At 48.4% G+C, this 23,793-nt stretch overlaps 1 protein-coding gene across 2 annotated transcripts; it reads left to right on the top strand.

Moving 5' to 3' along the window:
• The first annotated feature begins 2,146 nt into the window (after positions 1 to 2,146).
• LOC148386877 (janus kinase and microtubule-interacting protein 3-like) lies at positions 2,147 to 4,274 on the top strand. 2 transcript variants are annotated; one of them, XM_088397213.1, is made up of 9 exons: positions 2,147 to 2,270; positions 2,497 to 2,559; positions 2,646 to 2,744; positions 2,830 to 3,063; positions 3,184 to 3,249; positions 3,311 to 3,379; positions 3,456 to 3,533; positions 3,590 to 3,823; positions 3,903 to 4,274. In XM_088397213.1, exons 1-9 carry the CDS (start codon positions 2,202 to 2,204, stop codon positions 4,017 to 4,019), a joined length of 1,029 nt encoding a protein of 342 aa, XP_088253339.1. In that variant the 5' UTR covers positions 2,147 to 2,201; the 3' UTR covers positions 4,020 to 4,274. The 2 variants fall into 2 exon arrangements, with proteins under 2 accessions (XP_088253339.1, XP_088253340.1); XM_088397214.1 differs by lacking the exons at positions 3,184 to 3,249; positions 3,311 to 3,379 and having other exon boundaries at positions 2,149 to 2,270; positions 3,474 to 3,533.
• Positions 4,275 to 23,793: the final 19,519 nt, after the last annotated feature.

The raw sequence follows: 23,793 nt of genomic DNA, 5'->3' as shown, positions 1-23,793 counted from the left end.
AGACAGAGCGGTTAGTGTTTTGGATGAAGCCCTGGGGCCGGCCACGTCCACCGCCTTCAGCTGCAGACTCAGGCTGCCGAGCAGCAGATCGCTGCCCTGAGGGATTCCCAAAGGGCGGGGCTAAACTACCCTGGAAGTGGGGTCAACGCCGCTACTAGCAATCCTCTTCATTGCGTAAGCCACCTCATCACACACTTGCAGTACGCATGACTTAGTTCGTTGCTGGAGGAAGGTAGCACAAAAACAGTTTTGAACTTTGAACGAGTGCTTGTGTGTGTGTGTTGCGGGGCGTTTTCAGTCTCAGGAGGATCGGGACACGCGACGGTTTCATCTGAAAATCGCTGAGCTCAGCGCAGTCATCAGGAAACCGGAGGATCGAAACGCCCTGCTTTCTGAAGAGCGCAATGAACTGGTAATTTATTGACGGCACGCTTGAAGGTTTGCGCTACGTTTGATGCGCGCCATCCAGCGAGGCACCCATTGCGCTTGCTTATTAGTTGAGCGGCGCGGCGAGTCGGTTGCCTGGTAGATGTCTTTTATTGGGAGCCAAAGCCACGATTCCGTTCAAACCGATGCAAAAGGAATGGATACGTTCTGGCCCGCGTGTTGTGCGTCTTTCACATCCCGCACTTCATGCTTGCAGCTAAAGCGACTGAGAGAAACAGAAAGCCAGTTTCTGCAACTCCTGTACAAAAACAAACGCCTGAGCAGGAAGAATGAAGAACTCTCGCTGGTGCTGTGTCGCCTTGAAAACAAAGTGCGCTTTGTCACCCAGGAGAACGAGGAGATGGCAAGCTTGGTAAGTCGACGCGGACAACGGCGGCGTGCCAACAGAGTCCACTGCATTTGTGTTCCACAGAGAAGGCCTAGTTCGCTCAATGACCTGGACCGCGGTTGCGGCCAGCAGGACGGTGAAATGGAGTTCCTTCAAGTTGTGGAGCAGCGGCACATCATCGACGACTTGTCCAAGGTCTTCAGGCAGGCGACTCGGTGCACGTACGGCAGCGCCGCGCTCGCTCGCTGTCGCCAGGAAACCTTTTCCGTCCAAAGCTTGGCCGGCGGCCGCCATCCAAAAAATTGGCCCCTTAAATTCCGACCTTTCAAGCAGGAGCATTGTGCGCACGCGTTTGAACACGCTTTAGACTTGTTTTGCCGTTTTCAGCAGCTCAAAGCTCCCGTTTTGTCAGCGCCTTTGCCACTCGCTGTGCGCTGAAAACGACGGACTTGCCCGGCTGCTCAGCCCGTCAACCATGAGCCGCGAGCGCGACGTCATTGTCCGTAGGCAGCTAACGATAAAGATAATCTGGAAAACCCTGACACACCCTGTAGTTGTCACTTTTGGAAAAGACGAGCGTCCCTCCAATCATCGCCGGTGACGTGTTTTTCAGGCTCTGGAGACAGGAGCTCATGTCAGAAATGTCATTGTGAGTCGCGTTTGTTTCTGCGCCGGAGCCGTTCGTTCCCTTTGCATCCAAAGAATCTCAAAGGCGGATTATTTGTGTCGACAGGAGAGAGATTTGCTGCTACGATACCGACGTCGAGAATCTCTGAGGAGGAACAAAGCGTGAGGTCCTGCAAGGTGAGTCTGTTTGTTTGCGGCTGCTTGGTGTTGCGCAAGATGAAATGGCCTTTTTCTCGCTATCGTTCCTCTCGTCGATTCATCGTGAGGTGTCGCTTCAGTTTGTTCAGAGAGATGTTTGCTTCCGCGCCCGCAGGTCATCGAAACATTTTACGGCTACGACGAAGACGTGTTGGTGGACTCGGACGGATCGTCCTTGTCTTTTCACACCGACAGAACCCCCGACACGGAACCCGAAGAGGTAGCCCGCCATTTCTGCCAGCGTATTGGCACCAAACATTCCTCTTCAGCCTGGAATCGGACTCGTCTTTGCGTCGCGGGTGCTTTGTCGCCGGTCTGACTGATTCTGGTACTAGTGCTGTGTTGCATTGGTGTGTGCATGAAGAGGCGGAGCTTCGCTACCGCCAGCTGACGCAAGAATATCAAGCGCTGCAACGAGCCTACGCTCTGCTAGCCCAGACCAGCGAAGGGGACTACGACGCCGAGAAGGAGATCAAGGTGGCGCCCCTTTCCGCAACCCCCGGTCGCAGCCTCCCCGTTCTCACCCAGCCTCGGGTGTTCTCTGGTCTGAAAGGAGGAGGAGGAGCCTCCCTCCTCCTCCTTTCAGACCAGAGAAAAGCTGATGGTAGAAATGGGTCACTATCAAAGCAGAGTAGCAGATCTGGAGTCAGCGCTGAAGCAACAAGGACAGGTAAGCTCATCAATGAGCACACCTTTTTCTCAGACAAAATAGCTACATTCTTCAGTCACTCATCCGTCTGGCATTACTGGACCAACCCCCCCCCCCCCCCCCCCAACCCCCGAACGTGGCTGGGAAAATGCGGAGAAAAGCAAATGTCATTTTCCAGTCAACCAAAGAATTTGTGGATGAAAATGACACAACATTCCAAAGCTGTCCACGCGTTTGTCTCTTCTAGAATGTCAAGTGGGTGGAGGAGAAGCAGCTGCTGCGTCAGAGCAATCAGCAGTTGGCCGAAAAGGTGACGGAAAGAAAGGCGCTGGGCGGAGTCGCTTGGCGTCACACCTGTCGGGAAGCCCCGCAGATGAGGTCATACTGTCTTTTCAGGTCAGGCGGATGGAGGCGGAAGAAGCGCGTCTGAAAGAGCACATCCAGGATATCCGAGACCAAAACGAACTGCTTGAGTTCCGCATCCTGGAGCTGGAGGTGGGAAGACTCGCACAAGCGTGTTGAGGCCAGAGATGTGACGGACGGACGGACGGACGGACGGATGCATGCCTCTGCCTTTCAGGAGAGGGAGTGGCGCTCCCCCGTCTTGAAGTTTCTGCAAGTCCGTTTCCCAGACGGCCTCAGCCCTTTGCAGATCTACTGCGAGGCCGAGGGCGTGAGCGTACGTAAGGCGTCCCTCGCAACCCTAACCTTAACCCGAGGTCCCAGAACACCTTACATTGCTCCTTGCGCCTTTCCCCCGGACATCGTCATCAGTGATCTGATGAAGAAGCTGGACATCCTGGGCTATAACGCCGTAAGTGTATGTCGAACTCCTTATGTTCGCACTCCACGAGACTCGGCGGCTCAAATGTGACTTTTGGAAGGCTTTGCGCTGAAAGAAGCTTGTTGACGCTGTGCCTTTGGGCTCTTGCAGAATCTCACCAACGAGGAGCAGGTGGTCGTGATTCACGCCAGGACCCTTCTCACCCTAGCCGAGAAGGTAACGCGCACGTCCACGCACGCTCTCGCATTCTGCTTATGTGACAGCAGCCTTTCCTCAGTGGTTAGAATACATCAAAGTGACCAAGTCAGCACTTCAACAGAAGATGTTGGACATTGAAAGTGAGAAGGTAGACAGACACGCGACATCAGCCAAGGGGAACTCCGGCAATGTGCCCCAACAATTCTGACCTTGAGCTGTGCTAGGATATGTTCTGCAAGCAGAAGGGCTACCTGGATGAAGAGTTGGACTTCAGGAAGTGTTCCATGGACCAGGCTCATAAGGTAAGCCGCCCTCAAATCTCCCGCCGGACCACTGATGGACGAGGATTGCGGCCCAGAGGATCCTGGAGCTGGAGGCCATGTTGTACGAGGCGCTACCGCAGCGGGACTGCCCCGCCACGGACGGCGAAAAAGCCAGCCACGCTGGCGTGAATGACGTGCTGACGGCGGATCAGAGAGAAGAGCTTAGGAGCGCCGTGGACCAATGGAAGCGAGCCCTGATGTGCGAGTTGAGGGAGCGCGATGCTTGCATCCTCCAAGAGAGAATGGATCTGCTGCACAGCGCGCAACAGGTAAGGGCCCAAAGCCAGCCCGGCACTTACTTGCACGCTTACTGGCTTTTGAATGCCACTTTCCATTTGTCCGTCCTAGAGGAACAAAGAGCTGAAAGAATTCATCGAAGCTCAGAAGAGACAAATCAAACAATTGGAGGAGAAGTTTCTGTTTCTCTTTCTATTCTTCTCCTTGGCCTTCATTCTGTGGCCCTAACACCAGCTGGTGAGTGAGCTCCAGCGGCACCGCACTCGACACCTCCGATACACTGCCAGCCGGTCTCAGACGTTGGCAGACGCTCCGATGCCAACGTATACCCCCCGCCACGGTGACAGAGGCACCGCGTCACACCGGCGCTCATCCAATCAGAAGGCAGGAAAAGCAAATTCACATGCAGGGCACTTTTGAACCAGAAGAGAGCGCCACAAAAAACGGTTGTTGCCCCAAACGCGCACTAAAAAGGGTCAGAATAACAAGAGTCCCACTGGCCAGCCGGGGCCACCCGTCCAGCTGTTTCTTCAGGGGGGAAAAAAATTGGAGTCACCGGTGAGTACATTTTGCATTTAGCTCTGCTTTTCTGCTTCTGTCTTCAAGTGTGTGGCATCCTGCGATCAAAGATTCAGCCAACCCCAAAGCGGTTGACCTCAACGTCCCACCACCATGCCTACCAGAGCAGGTGACGTGATGCTTTGGACATCCTTCCGTCTCAGATGCCCAAAAGTACTCTTTGCCACATCTGCGGCAATACGGTGTCTTTTCAAAGGTGCAAATAAATCCAGCGTGGGCGGAACACGCACGTCTTCGGTTTTTCCCGCTTTGTTTGTGTGACAGCTGTTGTGAAAATTTTATACAAATAAAGTTGTATAGTACAGGTTTGGCCAAGCCGCAACTCCCGAACCGCATGCGGCTCTTTTATGTTCATATCAACATTTGTGTGTGTGTGTGTGTGGGGGGGGGGGGTTGTGCGTGTTGGCTTCACTTGAGTTCAATTTGGTATTTTGGTCAAAAGCGCATGTGGTGAAATTCCACAAAGTAGGATGGGCAAACACATTTCTTTAAACTATGAGTGTCAATTGGGCTCTCGAAATGGCAGGGAAAAGATGCACAGCAAAACGAAAATACGTAGATGAACACAGGACGTTTTAATCAGAGTGGGAAAGTTTCTATTTTTTGTTGAACGTGATGGCAAACCATTCTGCCTGATATGTCAGACCTCAGCGCATTTCAAAGATTCAAATCTTCAGCGCCATGCACTTCAGGTCACTCCATGCTAACACTGATCAGGCGTCGAACCCGCAACATCATGCTTAAGAGGTGGCCATGCTAACCAGTGCGCCATTATGTCAACGCATAATAACTGTAAGTCTACTAATCAAAACAGCGGTTACTATATGACGTCGCTACGTCGTGGTCACGTGACGCAGACAAGACGTCAATGGACGTGGGCAGAGTTAACTTGTTTAAAAGGGAGTGGGCAGAAGAAATATTTAATTTATTTAAATCTATTTTGAGTGCACACCATTATGCCAATGCATAACAACTGTAAATCTACTAAACAAAACAGCGGTTGCTATATGACATCTGCCACGTCGTGGTCACGTGACATACGTGACGTCGATGGGCGTAACTTTCGCCGGAATTCAAATCCGCGGGGAGAGTTAACTTGTTTAAAAGAGAGTGGGCAGAAGAATTATTTAATTTATTTAAATCTATTTGGTGTGTGCGCCATTATGTCAATGCATAACAACTGTAAGTCTACTAAACAAAACAGCGGTTGCTATATGACGTCTGCCACGTCGTGGTCACGTGACGCGGACGTGACGTCGACGCCTACTTTACATCCCACCGATCACAGGACCCCTCGGCTGCATAACCGTGCCCCCTTCCCAACCAATCGGATTTGCTATACGCGAAAACGACGCCAATGGAAAGAGCTTCCGCCCAAATTTAAATCCGTGGGCGTGGCTCGCAGCAGGAAGTAGGAAAATGGCGGCGATGTTGACAAAGACACAGCGGATGGTAACATACGACTAACAAGAGAAATATTTTTATTTTCTGCTTGCAACTGGACCGTCCAGAGCGTACACGGTAAGTACAACTCATCGTTTTTAAAAAGAAGTACTTTTGTTGCCCTGAAAAGCGAGTGAGCGTGGCGTTTGTGGGGGACGTCGAATTTCGACGATTCTTTCTGGTCAACGGTTGTAAATGATTGTGTTGATTAAAAAAGAAAACTTGATGTAACTCTACTTTTAACTGCCGTTTCAGATAGATTTGGAATTGCATCACATCCAATTTTGCCTGGGAACAAACAGATTAAATAAATCTTAGTTTTGAATAAGCCACTCCTTCTCAAACAAGTAAACTCTGCCCATTTTGCGCAGTAGATGTTCTGTTAATATCTAGTATTTATACAAAGTCATAATGTAAATTGCTTTCAACCTTCATTCATCGGTTCAACCAACATTACTCGCTCTTATTACCAACTTGTATTGATTTAACTAAGCGTTTAATACTTCCTATCAGGTCTCAAATCGAGATTTGGCAAAATACAATTTCAGCAAATCCAATTTTGCCAGGGAACAAAAATAGATTAAATAAACTAAATAAGTCCTCTTCCCATTAAATAAATCAGAAAAGTCTGTCTTGTAACCAGTCCTCTTCAAACAAGTAAAGTCTGCCCATTTTGTGCCGTAGATTTTGTGTCTATGCCTAGTATTTAAACAAAATCATAATTTAAACGACTTCTTTCCTTCATTCACTTTGGAAATTTGGAATTGCAGTGTTGTTCAATGCGGCATGGTGTTGTTCAGTGCGGGATGGTGTTGTTCAGTGCAGGATGGTGTTGTTCAGTGCGGAATGGTGTTGTTCAGTGCGGCAGGGTTTTGTTCAGTGCGGCATGGTGTTGTTCAGTGCAGGATGGTGTTGTTCAATGCGGGATCGTGTTGTTCAGTGCGGCATGGTGTTGTTCAGTGCGGCATGGTGTTGTTCAGTGCGGGATGGTGTTGTTCAGTGCGGCATGGTGTTGTTCAGTGCGGCATGGTGTTGTTCAGTGCGGCATGGTGTTGTTCAGTGCGGCATGGTGTTGTTCAGTGCGGCATAATGTTGTCCAGTGCGCCATAATGTTGTTCAGTGCGGCATGGTGTTGTTTAGTGCGGGATGGTGTTGTTCAGTGCAGGATGGTGTTGTTCAGTGCGGCATGGTGTTGTTCAGTGCGGCATGGTGTTGTTCAGTGCGGGATGGTGTTGTTCAGTGCGGCATGGTGTTGTTCAGTGCGCCATGGTGTTGTTCAGTGCGGCATGGTGTTGTTCAGTGCGGCATAATGTTGTTCAGTGCGCCATAATGTTGTTCAGTGCGGCATGGTGTTGTTCAGTGCGGGATGGTGTTGTTCAGTGCAGGATGGTGTTGCTCAGTGCGGCATGGTGTTGTTCAATGCGGCATGGTGTTGTTCAGTGCGGGATGGTGTTGTTCAGTGCGGCATGGTGTTGTTCAGTGCGGCACAATGTTGTTCAGTGCGGCATGGTGTTGTTCAGTGCGGCATGGTGTTGTTCAGTGTGGCATGGTGTTGTTCAGTGCGGCATGGTGTTGTTCAGTGCGGGATGGTGTTGTTCAGTGCGGCATGGTGTTGTTCAGTGCGGGATGGTGTTGTTCAATGCGGGATCATGTTGTACAGTGCGGGGTGGTGTTGTTCAGTGCAGGATGGTGTTGTTCAGTGCGGCATGGTGTTGTTCAATGCGGCATGGTGTTGTTCAGTGCGGGATGGTGTTGTTCATTGCGGCATGGTGTTGTTCAGTGCGGCATGGTGTTGTTCAGTGCGGCATGGTGTTGTTCAGTGCGACGTCGTGTTGTTCAGTGCGGAATGGTGTTGTTCAGTGCGGCATGGTGTTGTTCAGTGCGGGATGGTGTTGTTCAATGCGGGATCATGTTGTACAGTGCAGGATGGTGTTGTTCAGTGCGGAATGGTGTTGTTCAGTGCGGCATGGTGTTGTTCAGTGCGGCATGGTGTTGTTCAGTGCAGGATGGTGTTGTTCAATGCGGGATGGTGTTGTTCAGTGCGGGATGGTGTTGTTCAGTGCAGGATGGTGTTGTTCAGTGCGGCATGGTGTTGTTCAATGCGGCATGGTGTTGTTCAGTGCAGGATGGTGTTGTTCAGTGCGGCATGGTGTTGTTCAATGCGGCATGGTGTTGTTCAATGCGGCATGGTGTTGTTCAGTGCGGCATGGTGTTGTTCAGTGCGGCATAATGTTGTTCAGTGCGGCATGGTGTTGTTCAGTGCGGCATGGTGTTGTTCAGTGCAGCGTAATGTTGTTCAGTGCGGCATGGTGTTGTTCAGTGCGGAATGCTGTTGTTCAGTGCGGCATGGTGTTGTTCAGTGCGGGATGGTGTTGTTCAGTGCGGCATGGTGTTGTTCCGTGCGGCATGGTGTTGTTCAGTGCGGGATGGTGTTGTTCATTGCGGCATGGTGTTGTTCAGTGCGGCATGGTGTTGTTCAGTGCGCCATAATGTTGTTCAGTGCGGCATGGTGTTGTTCAGTGCGGCATGGTGTTGTTCACTGCGGCATAATGTTGTTCAGTGCGGCATAATGTTGTTCAGTGCAGCATAATGTTGTTCAGTGCGGCATAATGTTGTTCAGTGCGGCATAATGTTGTTCAGTGCGGGATGGTGTTGTTCATTGCGGCATGGTGTTGTTCAGTGCGGCATGGTGTTGTTCAGTGCGGCATGGTGTTGTTCAGTGCGGGATGGTGTCGTTCAGTGCAGGATGGTGTTGTTCAGTGCGGCATGGTGTTGTTCAATGCGGCATGGTGTTGTTCAGTGCGGGATGGTGTTGTTCAGTGCGGCATGGTGTTGTTCAGTGCGGCATAATGTTGTTCAGTGCGGCATGGTGTTGTTCAGTGCGGCATGGTGTTGTTCAGTGCGGCATAATGTTGTTCAGTGCGGCATGGTGTTGTTCAGTGCGGAATGGTGTTGTTCAGTGCGGCATGGTGTTGTTCAGTGCGGGATGGTGTTGTTCAGTGCGGCATGGTGTTGTTCAGTGCGGCATAATGTTGTTCAGTGCGGCATGGTGTTGTTCAGTGCGGCATGGTGTTGTTCAGTGCGGCATGGTGTTGTTCAGTGCGGGATGGTGTTGTTCAGTGCGGGATGGTGTTGTTCAGTGCGGCATGGTGTTCAATGCGGAATGGTGTTGTTCAGTGCAGGATGGTGTTGTTCAGTGCGGCATGGTGTTGTTCAGTGCGGCATAATGTTGTTCAGTGCGGCATGGTGTTGTTCAGTGCGGCATGGTGTTGTTCAGTGCGGCATAATGTTTTTCAGTGCGGCATGGTGTTGTTCAGTGCGGCATGGTGTTGTTCAGTGCGGCATAATGTTCAGTGTGGCATAATGTTGTTCAGTGCGGCATGGTGTTGTTCAGTGCGGGATGGTGTTGTTCAGTGCAGGATGGTGTTGTTCAGTGCGGCATGGTGTTGTTCAGTGCGGGATGGTGTCTTTCAGTGCGGCATGGTGTCGTTCAGTGCGGCATGGTGTCGTTCAGTGCGGCATGGTGTCTTTCAGTGCGTCATGGTGTCGTTCAGTGCGGCATGGTGTTGTTCAGTGCGGCATGGTGTTGTTCAGTGCGGCATGGTGTTGTTCAGTGCGGGATGGTGTTGTTCAGTGTGGCATGGTGTTCAGTGCGGCATGGTGTTGTTCAGTGCAGTATCGTGTTGTTTAGTGCGGTATCGTGTTGTTCAGTGCGGTATCGTGTTGTTCAGTGCAGTATCGTTGTGTTGTTCGTATTGTGTTGTGTTGTTCGTAATGTGTTGTGTTGTTCGTATTGTGTTGTGTTGTTCGTATTGTGTTGTGTTGTTCGTATTGTGTTGTGTTGTTCATATTGTGTTGTTCATATTGTGTTGAGTTGTTCGTATTGTGTTGTGTTGTTCGTATTGTGTTGCCTTTAACACTTAGCCTCTAACACTTAGCCTCTAACACTTAGCCTCTAGCACCTAGAAGGTAAATAAATAGGAAGGAAGGACTCACCGGTGACGTCTTCGCCCACGTCCAAGCGTTGTACTTTGTATTTTCATCCTTCTGACAGTGGAAAACATAGCCAACAAACACCGTGGAACCTAAACGAATGAAAGAAAACTATCATTTGGCCACAACAGACATTCACAGTGTCATGTAACATGGGGGCAGAGATGGTGCAAATGGTAGAATATGGATTGTTCACAGGAATAAATTGGCAGAGCTGAAATTCCAAATTTGTCCAAAAGATGGCGCCAGACCAAAACGTGAGACCAAAAGAGGAGCCAATAAGCTAAACATGGTAAAATAGAAATAAAAAGAGTAGCACGGTGTCAGAGGGTGAGTCACGCATAGAAGCACAAATGTGATTTTTATTTTGATTCTTTTGCTTGGCTAAAAATGTATTCTGTAACCGCTTTAAGCAATATTATTTGTCAATTCGATCAAGAGACCCGTCACTATGAGAATAGTGGCGTGACATAAATTGTTTGGAGAAGCACAAATGTGATTTTTATTTTTGATTCTTTTGCTTGGCTAAAAATGTATACTGTAACCGCTTTAAGCAATATTATTTGTCAATTCGATTAAGAGACCCGTCACTATGAGAATAGTGGCGTGACATAAATTGTTTAGAAAAGTAGGTCAAGGGTTTGGATTTTTATTTTAGAGTAAATTGAAGCGTAACTTTAAAAAGTTATTTTTATGTAGGAGAAAGAGAAGAAAAGGGGAAGTGAAAGGTTTTGCCACTAGCTGTGCATTTGGTGGAAAGTACTGCGTGGTCAGGGCGGAAACAGCTGCTGAAGGCCACAGATAACCAAGCGTGGGGAAACTGGCCAGTTCCCTCTATAGGCGTGAGAAAGCTGGCCAGTCCCTCTATAGGCGTGAGAAAGCTGGCCAGTCCCTTCTATAGGCGTGGGAAAACTGGGCAGTCTTACCCTATAGGGAAAGTACAGGAGAAAAGAAAGGGGAGGGGGGGGACCGAGGGGTCTATAAAAGATCCGGCAGAAACAGCTCAGGGCTCTTTCCCCCAAAAGAGCGCTTATACGTGAAGAGGCCCGGAGGAGTTTCAAGATTTTTTCCAAAGTCCCGAAGATCTTTGTGTGAGACGCAGGATCACTGGACTGAAATTAACTTGGATTTACTCCCAAAAATTGGACTGGACAACTTTATAAAGAGAGATAGGTGAGAGGGATTTCCATATTTTATGTATTTAAGCGAGAGGGGGGAATAGTCATCGGGCCGCCGGTTCCCTCGTGGCCAGCCTGTTTCCCTAATTCGGATTTTAGAAGCAAGATCGAACTGATCACTCGACTTTGCTTCCACCAAAAATAGCACGTAGCTGGTATTTACCTCTTCCCTTTTTTATGAACTGTGTTTTGCAATCGAATTGTTCTGGGATTGAATGATTTTATTAACACGGGTATCAGTGAGTGAAATTGTTCAGTTTCTGGAGTAATTGAGATTTGTAATTCTATTCCATGTTTTTTTTTTTTTCAATAAATGTGTTTTGTATATTACTTACTTCGTTGTGCGCGGATTTGTACTGAATATGCAACCGAAGGCTCAGGCCCGCTTCCCCTTTTTTTTGACGGGCCGCGTAAAAAGGAACTTTGAACAAGTTAGAGACTTAAATAACTTCCGTAGTTATTTGAGCCACGAGTGAATTGCGATCCGTTCGAAAGTTATTTCGTCTGAATAAATTAAAGGAAGTGTTTAAATCAGATTATTGGGTTGTGTAGAATGGAAAGTTATTTAACTATTTGAAAGGCTCAGGCCCGCTTCCCCTTTTTGACGGGCCGCGTAAAAAGTAACTCTGAGCAAGTTAGAGAATTAAAAACTTTTGTAAATATTTAACGGAAGAGTTGATTTCGTTAAAAGTGAATTCGGTTGAGAAATTACTTCCTTTAAATAACAGAACGACGACGATTGAAATAAATCAGTGAAGTTGGCGGAGGATAAAAGTATTTCAACTGTCCGTCGGGCGCGGCCCAGTTCCCCTTTTTGTCGGGCCGCGTCAAAAGCTAAATGGGACACGATCAAAAAGTAGACTTGCCTTCCAAATTAATTATTGGGCAAATCTAAATAGAGCACGACATTTTTATTCGGTTTAAGAAAGTTGCTATTCTTTTTGAAGCAATTAAGTGGGGTGAAGAACTCCGACGGTCAAGTGCTAGATCTACGTATAGGAAGTTAGAATTAATCATATAAAGTGCATTAATTTTCTTCTTAAATGCTATTATTGTCACACTTTTATTAATTCGATTCTCTTTCGAATGAAAAAGTTGGTCGGCTCGCTGCATGAGCGACCAAGTGGAACGGACCCATATCAACATTTACTTCGGCAAAAACTAGTGCTTGGGTGCGCTATACAAACGAATCCCTGAGGTCTTAACAAAGACATCTAAAAAATATCCGTAACAAAATAAGAACTTCAAACACTAGCGGGGAGCCATCAATACGATGCGGTCACTTCGAAGTCTTGCCTCGAATTGAGTTACTCGGCTCGAGCTTCGGGTGACTTGAGAGGGATTGGCGTCGTACAGAAATTAGATTGATTCCGGTGGAGTTAATTTAACTCGGGTGGTTAGATTACGGATGAATCTCCGAACCCGGCTAAAACAAACCCGTTACCGGGAAGCCGGGGGCACCTTAATGCAAGAGGTGCGTTTGACATTTTGGCGCCCAACGAGTAGGAGGGGGGTTGTGATTAAAAGTTTAGAAAAAATAAAAATAAGAAAATAGAAGAACATTTTTTTTTGTTTTGCTCACAGCTCCAAAACGAACCTGTGTGGAGTTTTCCAGTTTTTTCTTCCCAGAAGCTGTTTTAATTCCACTCACTGATACAAATAAATGTCAGAACGGCCTTGAGTGACATAAGTACAGTCTCTTTAAGGAATAGAGTTTCCTAGAAAAGAACCTTGATAGCACGGGAGGATTAGAACTGTATTGTGTCATAGTAAACGGTGACCGTAGCCCCTCAGCACATTACTTTAGGCATGAGTAAGGAGGAGTTCCTCCACAGCTTGTACTTGTATGGGGTGCTGAAAGTAATGTTTGTAGTATACGCAGAGTATGCGGCAGAACTTGCAAAAGAAAGAGGGGCCGGTACATGGGCACGGATATTGGGTATAAATACAGAAGATGAACCAGTTGACGAGGAGCCTGCGAATGTTTTAGATTTCATGCCAAAACCAAAGCCGAGGAGGAGTCAGACAATTAGGAGACCGACAGAAGAGAGGGCTTTTTATTTTGAAAGATAAAAAAGAAAGAAAAGAAGGCTTTTCTCCCCTCTTCTTTTTCCCTTTTTCCTTCTTAATTTCATTATATAATATATACTAATTTCCCCCTTACAAGATTTTTGTTGCTGAATTCCTTTTGTGGATTACAAATTTTTTGTTCCAAGACACATTGTGGATTACAAAATTTTTTTTTTTTTGTTCCTGGACACACTGTGGATTACAAGATTTTTGTTGCTAAATTCCTTTTGTGGATTACAAATTTTTTTTTTTTTTTGTTCCTGGACACACTGTGGATTACAAGATTTTTGTTGCTGAATTCCTTTTGTGGATTACAAATTTTTTGTTCCAAGACACATTGTGGATTACAAAATTTTTTTTTTTTTTTTTGTTCCTGGACACACTGTGGATTACAAGATTTTTGTTGCTGAATTCCTTTTGTGGATTACAAATTTTTTGTTCCGAGACACATTGTGGATTACAAAAATTTTTTGTTCCTGGACACACTGTGGATTACAAGATTTTTGTTGCTGAATTCCTTTTGTGGATTACAAAAATTTTTTTTTTTGTTCCTGGACACACTGTGGATTACAAGATTTTTGTTGCTGAATTCCTTTTGTGGATTACAAAAATTTTTTTTTGTTCCACGACACATTGTGGATTACAAAAATTTTTTGTTCCCGGACGCATCAAAGGATTACGGACTTCTGCCCGCTGAACTCACAGATGGATTTTCCCTCTTTCCGCCCTTTCCCTTTTTCCGCTTGTTGAGGACTACAATTGAAGCTCACCAGGGATAGTAAACGGCCAAGACGATTCTTCTAAGGCTTGTATGGTTTATGATTCTTAACTGTTGGCGACCCTCTGTGACTTACAGGTTCCCAAGAATTGTAGGGCTGAGTGGTTTAGGACTGATGATTAGTCGTCAGTTCCTGTTCGCTACAATAACGTTTGAATTACAATTTGCTTTTGAGTATACCCTTGTTAGGATTTCCTGTCAGTAAAAGAACCTGGTGGGAAAAAAAAGAAAAAGAAAAAACGTGCATCCCACCGTTGAGAGCATCAATAACTGAGGCAAGAGTTCTCATATTGGTGTTCTGAGTAGAGGCGACGCAAAGGGCGCCGCTGAGTAACTAAGAGCTGAATCGACCCTGTTCCGAGTGCGCACGGAAAGGCTTCGAAAGGAGACAGCTCGACCCTACAACTGGAAAAACTGCTATTCATTGAAAAGATGGCTAGCAGTGGAAGAGGACTGGACCTCGAACCTGGTAATCCTATGGAAGGAACCAGAAAGGAGGGGTCTAATCCGGACCCTTTGAGACGACATGAAGAACCAGCATGTGTAATATTGTATGGAGGAGGCTTGGAGAAGTGGCCTCAAAAATGGACTGAATACATAGTGGGATCTAACCCGTCAATAGAGGCGGAATGCCTCTCGACGCGGATGAAAGAAGCCATCGAGAAAGATGGAAGATTTTTTGCCGAGCAGCCAGGAGAGGATGGACTTTCAATAATAGTGTCAGCCCACCCTGAAAGGGGCTACACTCGAAGAGAAGCACCTGACTGGTGTGAATGGGGGGCAAAAATGGTGGAGGAATGTAATATGATAAAAATAATAAGCACAAGCACAGATCTGGACTCAACAGTGAAAATGCTGACCAACGAATCTGGCATCCAGAGCGAGCTTGCAACTCCATTACCTGGAGAAGTGCAGGCAGTGCCTCGCTATTACGAGTGCCTGCAGCACCTGACAAGGATGAGAAGTATTTTGGAGAAAAAGACGAATCAACCGGTATTCTCCAGTGAAGAAGAAGAGGAAGTGCCTAACGAGGAAGAAGGGCTGGGCACGAGCAGAGACACAGAGGAGGTATGGGAGGCCAAGGACACCAGGCGCGGAGGCGCCTTTGCACCGAAGCTCAATCCCCTTATTAGGAAAGACCCCCTACCGTCTTTGCCGGAAGAATCAACCAAGAAAGTGATTGTGGGCAACGGAGTGCTGATGTGCCAGTTTGTCGGAGATATTTGGTCACTGACAGGAGACGCCCTCATTGTTTTCACCAACGACAAATTCCGTGCCTGGAACCAGACCTTTGATTCACGGCTGAGGTTGATGGCCGGTGAAAAATATATTGAGGACCTACAAGATGCAAGACGACAAATGGAACATGACCCGGAGGATCTTACCTTCATCTTCACAAGTGGGGGAAGATCAAAATACCACATGATAATACATGCCGTCGTGCAGAAGTGGAGTGCAGACCTGGACCAGCAGGACTACCTGAAGATGATGACAAAAATTCTGGAGAAAACGGTGGATGCTGCCATCGAGAGGGGAGCCAGAAGAATAGTTACGGAAGTGAATGGCGTCAGATCTGGACGGATGTCATGGAAAATTGCAGAAACAGCAATTGCAGGGGCTTATAAGCTGCAGATAGCCACCCCGATCACAGCGGTGGAAGGGCTGGAGTTTGTGTTGGCAATATCAGCCTCTCAAAGAAGAGAGAGGGAATTAGTAGCTCTGGAAGCCACATATGACCAAGCTCTACTGGTGGCTCGGAAAGAGCAGAAAATGGAACAGCAAACACAACAGAAGGTGACAGTCCTGCCCCATCCATCGGTCAGAGTAATTCGAACCGAAGAGGAAAAAGGGGCAGCCTCAAGTTTTACCCCAGTATTGCAAGTAAGGACCGTACGGTCAAGGACACCATCCCCAACGGCAGGGGATGAGGACGAGACCGTGGCCAACAAAATCAACCCAGAGATAACTAGACCAGGGGGGCCGGATCCGGCACCAACCGAGGTCCCGGCTCCAGAGAAACCACCTCAGGAAAGAGGGAGAAGAATGGCCAGAGAGAAGAGAGTGGTTTTAAAATCAAACCGAAAAGTGGCTGGTACCTCTTACCGAGCACGCCTGACGTCTACTCCCAAAAATAGACCCTCCACGGTTCAGGGCCCACGTCAACAAATAGGATCGAGGAACACCGAAGTTGGGGCCACTGAACATGCTCATACATCCAACGAGGAAGAGGGTGATAATGATGGAGAGGGAGAAGGCAGGGAGGCGGCCACCTCAAGTGATGACGTGGTCTCCGAAGAGGAAGATCAGGCTTCGGTGATGTCGGCAGTGGGCCCTCCTGATCCTAATGACCCCCCACCGAGAGTTGTGCTAGGAGCAACCCGGAAAGGAGCCAAAAAGCAACAGCCAGTGCTAAGCATTTTCCAGGCTTCGGAAAGGCTGGCAAGGGAAGTTCAATTAGGATGGGTGGAAACCAAGGATGGAAGGAAAACCTACATCCCAGAAGTCAAACAGAAAGAATACCCTTTCCCGCCGGCCTGGTGGGAAAAAATAGAAAGAAATTTAGACGTCCCGGTGAAACTAACTTACAGGGAGGCAATGAATGTGTTAAACACACCAGCCTACCACACTCTAGTAAGTTACACAGATTTGACAAAAAATTTTAGGGAAGGCTTTGTGACCGTAATGTATGACGTATTGTTGCGGAGGATGAAGCAGGGTGTGTATGATGCCGCTCAAGCAGAACTGAGAGCGTGTGAAGATTTGGACACACACACTGTTAATCCCGCAATGTCCACACAAACCAACACAATTGGAAACTTCACCCAACAAGCTCAGCCGAGCACCACGCAACTGGGAGTGACTTATTTGGAAAATACAGGGATGCCTGGAAATGACCTGGAAAGAGAGACACGAGCCTTTAAAACTCTGAAAGGAATGGTGCGCGTAAAGTACCAAAAGGAAAGCGTCAAAGAATATTTATTGGCAACCTGGCCAGTAATTAAAGACGGTCCGGGCGGAGAGTTGTCAAAGAAGTTGTGGCTACAATATATTACAGCCGAGCCCATTGGAAGGGATGAGACAGCCCAGGAAGCCTACCAGAGGTGGGTGGATGATGAAGAAGACGACGAAGATGCACATATAACCAGAGCTAAAGAAGCATTAAAACAGGGTCTCACCTTGCTGAATGTGTGGCATAAGTTGAAGCAAGTGATAAGCCCAAACAGATACGTGCGAGTATTGAGAGCAGTAACCGAGGACAAGGACACCACTTTTGTGAAGCTGGGTGCGGAGGCAACTCTGGCACGAATCGAAGAATCCATAAAGAAATGGGACAGAGTAACAAAACACTACATGGAGAGACAAAAGCCGAATCCATCGGGCAGCACTCGCACTCGCACAGAGGATACACAAGCAGGTCGGAAACCACCACCACGGCCAACTTATGGGAAGGGGCAAAAATTTAATGATAATCAGAGACAGAACACCCAAAATAATCCCAAACCACTTTATGGTAAAGTGAACTCAACTGGTTATGTGGCAAAAGATGTGTATGACAAAATGTCACCAGAAGAAAGGAAGGCCCTGGCAGAGGCTCGCAAGGCTGCGGCCCCTGCTGGGCCCAGAAAATAAGTGAAAACGAGGCGCGGGTCACCCTGTCAGGCGTGTACAGAGAGGGAGACAATCTCTACACTGATATTGATGGAGCTCCATATTTAGTAGATACCGGAGCCGAGGTGTCGATGACCCGCAAAGCCTTGAAAGTGATAGGACACCTAACTGTTATGATGGCAGATGGATCAGTGACCAACATGCCGATTGGAGTCTGGAAAAGAATCGTTTGGGTGAAAGGGCCCCACAATTTGCTGACATTGAGAGACGCCGAAGATCTGAAAAAACCAGCACATCAGCGTCAGCCAGTAAAAGCAAGGTTGGAAAACATCAAAGCAAAAACAGTCCGAGTGGGTCCAACTAAAACCATGCCACTGAATGAGTGGTACAAACCTGTGGATGTGGATTCCGTCCGGGTCCAATTGGTCCAAAACAGCGACCTGTCTCCAGATGGGAAGCAGAAATTGACCGCTATATTGGAGAAGGCAGCTGTGGCGCATTTCAAGAACGACTGTGGTGACCTTGGATCAAAATACATCCACACAATTGAAGGAGGAGTACATCCACCGGTGAGACAATATCCCTTGAATCCCGAAGCAGTGGCTGAAATGGAAACAATCGTAAAGGAACTCCTACAGCTTGGCATCATTCGGGAAGAATCAAATCCAGTGACCAACAGCCCAATTCAGGCAGTGAAAAAAACAGAGGCGTCAGGGGGAGGATGGAGGCCAGTTATAAACTTTAAAGCTCTTAACCGCCGGACGGTGGCTAATCGAGCGAGCCTCATAAATCCCCAGGCATCCCTAAAGACTTTAAGAGTGAAGAAATACAAATCATGCATTGATTTAGCAAACGGGTTCTTTTCACTACGACTGGCCAAAACATCACAAGGAAAAACAGCATTCACGCACAAAGGGAAATCATACGTGTGGCAAAGATTGCCACAAGGATACAAAAACTCCCCAAATGTATTTCAATCAGCGGTTTTACAAGTTCTGAGTGGTTTGGATGTTACGGTGTACATCGATGATGTGTTTGTTTCAAATGACGAAGAGGAGGAACATTTGGACTTGCTGCAGAAAGTGGTGGAACGAGTCTCCGCTGCCGGCCTCAAGCTGAATCTCAAGAAATGCCAACTAGCCCGATTCCAAGTGGATTACTTGGGATTTCAAGTGACTGAAAACCTAGGAATCTCAGAAGGATTTCGACAGAAAATCGAACAGATCTCGCCCCCGAGATCAGAAACAGAGTTGCAGCGAATACTTGGACTGTGCAATTATGTGCGGGATCATGTTCCTCACTATCAGAAGCATGCAAGGCCACTGTACAGCCGCTTGAAGAAAACTCCGGAGGGCCAAAAACCAACAAAGTGGCAGTGGTCAGACAGTGACAATCAGAACTTGAATAATTTGAAACAGGCCGTCCGAGAAGCCGTGCGGCTGGAGCCACGAAGTTTGACAGTAAGACTGGTCGCAAGGGTGCAGTGCGAAGAAAATGATGCAATGGTGTCGGTCAGCAACGAAGGTGCCGGTTTGGTGGCCTTGTGGACCTACACCCTGTCCAGCGTCGAGAAAAAATTCCCCCAGGAGGAGAAAGAACTTGCAGTGTTGGCAAGGTACTGGAGTAATTTAAAAGACCTGGCCCAAGGACAAGGTATCAAAGTCCAGACGGGAAGTAACGTGCATCGTTTTCTAAGAAAGACTACAATCGAGAGCACTAAAGCGACCAACATCCGATGGGGCAGATGGGAGGACATCCTACTAGACCCCGACTTGGAAATTGGACCAACTACAACCTCCACAAAGAAGCCGATACTCAAAAAGAGCATGGATGAAGAGAAGCCCTATGAATGGACTCTTTACACCGATGGGTCAAAAAAGGAAGGAGAGCAGAATGCCCACTGGGGTTTTATTCTGAAGCAAAATGGAGTGGAGCGTTGCCGCCGCAAAGGAAAGACACCCGGCAGCGCGCAAGCAGGAGAGGCCACGGCAGTGCTGGAAGGACTGTTAGAAGCGGAAAAAAATCACGCTGGACGCGTAAGACTTATAGCTGACAGTCATTATTGCGCGCAAGCTCTCAAATTCGATCTAGCCATTTGGGAAGAGAATGGCTTTGAGGGCGCGAAAGGAAAACTAGTGGCCCACTATGAAGTGTGGAAAAAAATAGCCGAGTTACGGCTAAATTTGAGTCTGGATGTGGTTCACCAGAAATCTCATGTAAAAGAAGGAGCTCATTGGAGAGGGAATAACGAAGTTGATCGATACGTCCAGGAAAGAAGAATAATAGTTGTAGGAGCAGAAAAATGGGACAAGACCCCTCGCGGAAAAGTGGTCCCAGACAAGAGCGTGAGGCAAGTCGTGTCGGCAGTGCATGAAGCACTAGGCCACGCGGGTCCACTGCCTACGCGGAAAGAGTTAGAGAAGCTGGAACTCTGGGTCCCTGACCGAATGATTCGTGCGGTTCTGCGGGATTGTAATCCGTGCAACAAATACAACGCAGGGCGAAGAGGACGACGCACGGACGGATTGACGATCAGGAATACTGTGCCGTGGGGCTCGGTTTGTATGGACGTAGCTGGCCCCATGGGAATAAGTGGCGCAAAGGGTGAGAAATACCTTGTTGTGCTGGTTGACTCGATGTCAGGACACGTCGGGCTGAAAGCAGTAAGAAAAGCCAATGCAAACAGTGTGATCAAGACACTAGAAGACGGGTGCATGTGGCTAGGAATCCCAAGAGAGTTGAGAACAGACAATGGAACTCATTTCAAAAACGCCCAGGTGGACGAGTGGTGTCGTAGGTGGGGAATAGTCAGAGTCTATTCGCCCCCTTACACGCCACAAGCAAACGGGGTGGCTGAAAGAAGTATAGGTCTAGTCAAAACCTGGTTGGGAAAAAATGCAAACGGGAAAGAGTGGAGTACTAAACTACTTGATTTGGTTGCAGACCTGAACGGGAGGAGTAGGAGCAGCCGGCCCTCCCCGTCCGAAGAACTCAATCAACGACTCTTTGTGTCCCAGGAAGTGGGCAGAACCCAAGACGGCTCGTCCCAGAATAAAGAGAAGTGCCAGTTCAGTGTTGGACAGAAGGTGTGGATCAAGTCGAGGGACCTGAACAGCAAAACAGCGGTGAAGGCCAAGTACGACTGCTCGGACATCGTCAGTGAAGTGTTGGATAAAAACACAGTACGTTTGAGGAAGAAAGGTATCCAAGGAGTTGAACAGCTGAAGCCGTTATCGGCTGACCCAATTCAAGCCAAGAAGTAATCCAAAGAAAACATATGGCAACGGACTACAGAACAATCCCGGCCTTCGTGCGCATGGCCGCACACAAGGGTGCGGTCATCGTAAGAAGAACACCAAATGGGATCCAGACCGGAAGGGCCCTAAATCTGGTGAGATTGGCCAAGCGGGGTTGCACACCCGGTGGACCAGAACATTTTCACTGGACATGGGTCGACGAAGCTTGTGTCATTTGTTTGACACCCAACTTGTTGCCTACTATGTGGTCAGGAGTAGGCTTCATGATGCCACCTGTACTGACCACCGAAGTAAGAGAGCTGGAATTTGCCCAGAGGAATGAGGACAAGCTTCCAGTCAAAGTATTAGATGCCATGGTATGCCACCAGTGTCGAATTACCATCTTGGCACGAATGGTGTTTTTTTCACAGTGGGAGATCGGACCAACTACGGATGTACGGGCTCGACAAATTAGCTCGTGCACGTGTGTGTGGGACGGCGATGAGCTGAAATATTGCCTCATGTGTTTAGATCGCATGACAAGAGGAAAATTATTGAAAGTCGGAGAAGCAGAGGGATGGCAAATCACCAGGGCAATGACCCCCCTGGCGACCCTCTATCCAGTGTTGGGAGGAGCATCTTGGCCGGCGTATGATAATAATCAGGCTATGAAGAACCTTTATGCAGCCTTGGGCCATTGTTGGCCGTGGCCAGGGCCAGACGGCCAGCCTGCCCCCAACAGTTGTACAGGAAAGGCCAACGAAATGGCCTTGTTTGCTCGTGCGTCGGTCCTTTCGGCAGGGGGGAAAGCCGCCCTGGGAGACCTGCTAGAAGGACCTTGGAGGCCCATGACTTGGGCTCGGGCTATAGCCCAGTTGGTGGCGTGCAAGGACGCACCATTGGTCAAAGTGGAGGCAGCCCCTGCGGAAACAAGCCCGACCGTGAGCAACATGTACTGCTATCGAAGTGTTTTGGACACGAGTAACAAAGACTTCCAGTATGTGACGAAAAAAGGAATGTACTGTTTTGCCCCTGGGAATAAAGTCGGATCAGTCCTTATAGTGAATGAGGGTGAAGCAGCACTGGTAGGGATTACAGTGAAAATGGCAATCATTCCCTACGAAGGAATATATTCCCTGGGAATCAAATTGGAGGCCAAAAGGCTTGGCCAGCTTGCAGTCATGGGAAACATCGGGCCCCAAGTACGGGATATTCCTAGTGAACAAATACAAACAAGGGAAGAGCCAGACACAGTAGCAGCGATGGAACCTCGAGGAAAGGCCAAACAGACGGATGACCTTGACCGGTCAGAAGCAAAAGAATGGGAAGAAGATCCCGGCCAGGGCTTGGCACAGAAAAGTCCAGCTGTAGGGAACATGCTCCGGTCAGTGTTGAGGGAGGAGAATAACGTTGAAAAAGGCAGCACTGAAGTGGAAAGTCAAACCACTTCTCTCCTGCCAGGAGCCGGAGTCCAAGTGGAAATTCAACCAACTTCTCTCCCGCCAGAACCGTGAGTCCAAGTGGAAATTCAACCAACTTCTCTCCCGCCAGAACCGGGAATCCAAGTGGAAAGTCAAACCACTTCACTCCTGCCAGAAGCAGGAGTCCAAGTGGAGAGTCAAATCACCTCTGTCCCCCCGGAAACAGAAGTCCCGGGGGAAAACCTAGTAGCATGTCCAAAGGCAGAGGGCGGTGGCGTAAGTGACCGACCCGGGAAGATTCTACTGGACTGGACCCCCTTTGATTGGACGAAGTTGTATCCGGCAAATTGCCCTACTCCTGGTTGCGACGGGAGCGGTAGCGCCCGACCAGGGGCAACTCACCACCGCTCATTTAGATCTTGCCCGGTGTATGCGGGAAGCCTCGAGGTGTGTCCCACGCCTGGATGTGATGGAAAAGGAAACACCAGATGGGGTCCGGAGCGTCACCGCACCCTTAAGACATGTCCAGTGCTGGCAGAAATGAAGCGCAAAGCCGCCGAAACCAGGAAACAAGTCGGTAGCCAAGAGAACAACATGTCGAATGATGCGGTAGACACCAGGCCCGAGGAACCAGGACCGTCTGCATCCAATAGGCCGCTGGGAACGTTGGCTCAAAAGGCCTCCTATTATGCAGTGTGGTCCACTAAAACAGAACCCCAAAAGAAAAAAAGGGGTCGGGCCGCAGTAGAGGAACTGACTAGGCTGTGGAGCCGGCCAGATTCCAAGGGGGAGAACGACTGAGAGAAAAAAAAAAAGAGAAGAAGGTGTACATATGTGTATATAAAAATGAGTGTGCATATAGCGGTGTATGTATACAGGTGTATATAGAAGTACTATAACAATGTATTGTTAATGGACTGTACATAACTACTAACAGAAAGAAAACCAGGAGACCGCCGGAAGAAGGGCCCAGCCAAAGAGGAGGACGGTTTCTTTGGCACAAGGGAGGAGTCAGGAAAGGAGGAGGGGCTGGAAGATCTCCTATAAAGCCAGAAGAGAAGAACCAGATCTTCATTCAGCCCTGAGGAGTGACCAACCATGAACTTCCCGCGCGGAGCAAAGAGAAGGAGAACAATGAGCCTGGAGAGTGGGGGGTCACCAATGACCCTCCCAGGCTACACGGATGATCCCGCTGGTGGCGACCTAGCGGGACCAGCGGTTGGGCTGAGCCCCGGGACCGGGGCTTCCACAGACAACGATGGAAAGAACTGGAGGAATCCGTTTTTTGTGGAGGAAGAGCAAGAGATTTATGCAAACCAGGAATGGATAGCTCTGGAGCCAATTTACGCGAATACAGTTCCCGTGAGCAGAAATCCAGAGCCGAACTTTGAAAGTCGAGGAGCAACTTTATTTGCAGACAGCGGGTATGAGATTCCCAGCGCTTCGCCTTTTTGCGACGAACCACCGAATCTACCCGACAACCCTCCAATGGATTGGAGCACAATTGGATGGAGACCATCTATTTTTCCTCAGCCGGCGATATCATGGAAGAAGACCCTGGTGACGGATTGGCTGACAGCTATAATACTTTCAGTCATTTTAACAAGCATCCTACTCAGCTTTACATTTTGGAAGAGCGCGGCCCGCTATGACCCGATGGAGATGATTAATGTCGAGTACGATGGAACGAAGCTC

Source organism: Syngnathus floridae, chromosome 14, assembly GCF_059516105.1.
Source record: "Syngnathus floridae isolate MCC-2025c chromosome 14, RoL_Sflo_1.0, whole genome shotgun sequence".
NCBI lineage: Eukaryota > Metazoa > Chordata > Actinopteri > Syngnathiformes > Syngnathidae > Syngnathus > Syngnathus floridae.
Note: the sequence above shows the minus strand (reverse complement) of the source record. Positions and strands in the feature narration are given on the sequence as shown.

Excerpts from the sequence above, each read along its gene's own strand:
- LOC148386877 (XM_088397213.1), top strand. The coding sequence starts at position 2,202 with ATGGTAGAAATGGGTCACTATCAAAGCAGAGTAGCAGATCTGGAGTCA. Across the intron at positions 2,560-2,645 it reads ATCAGCAGTTGGCCGAAAAG|GTCAGGCGGATGGAGGCGGA; the intron begins GTGACGGAAAGA and ends CTGTCTTTTCAG. Across the intron at positions 3,064-3,183 it reads ACATCCTGGGCTATAACGCC|AATCTCACCAACGAGGAGCA; the intron begins GTAAGTGTATGT and ends GGGCTCTTGCAG.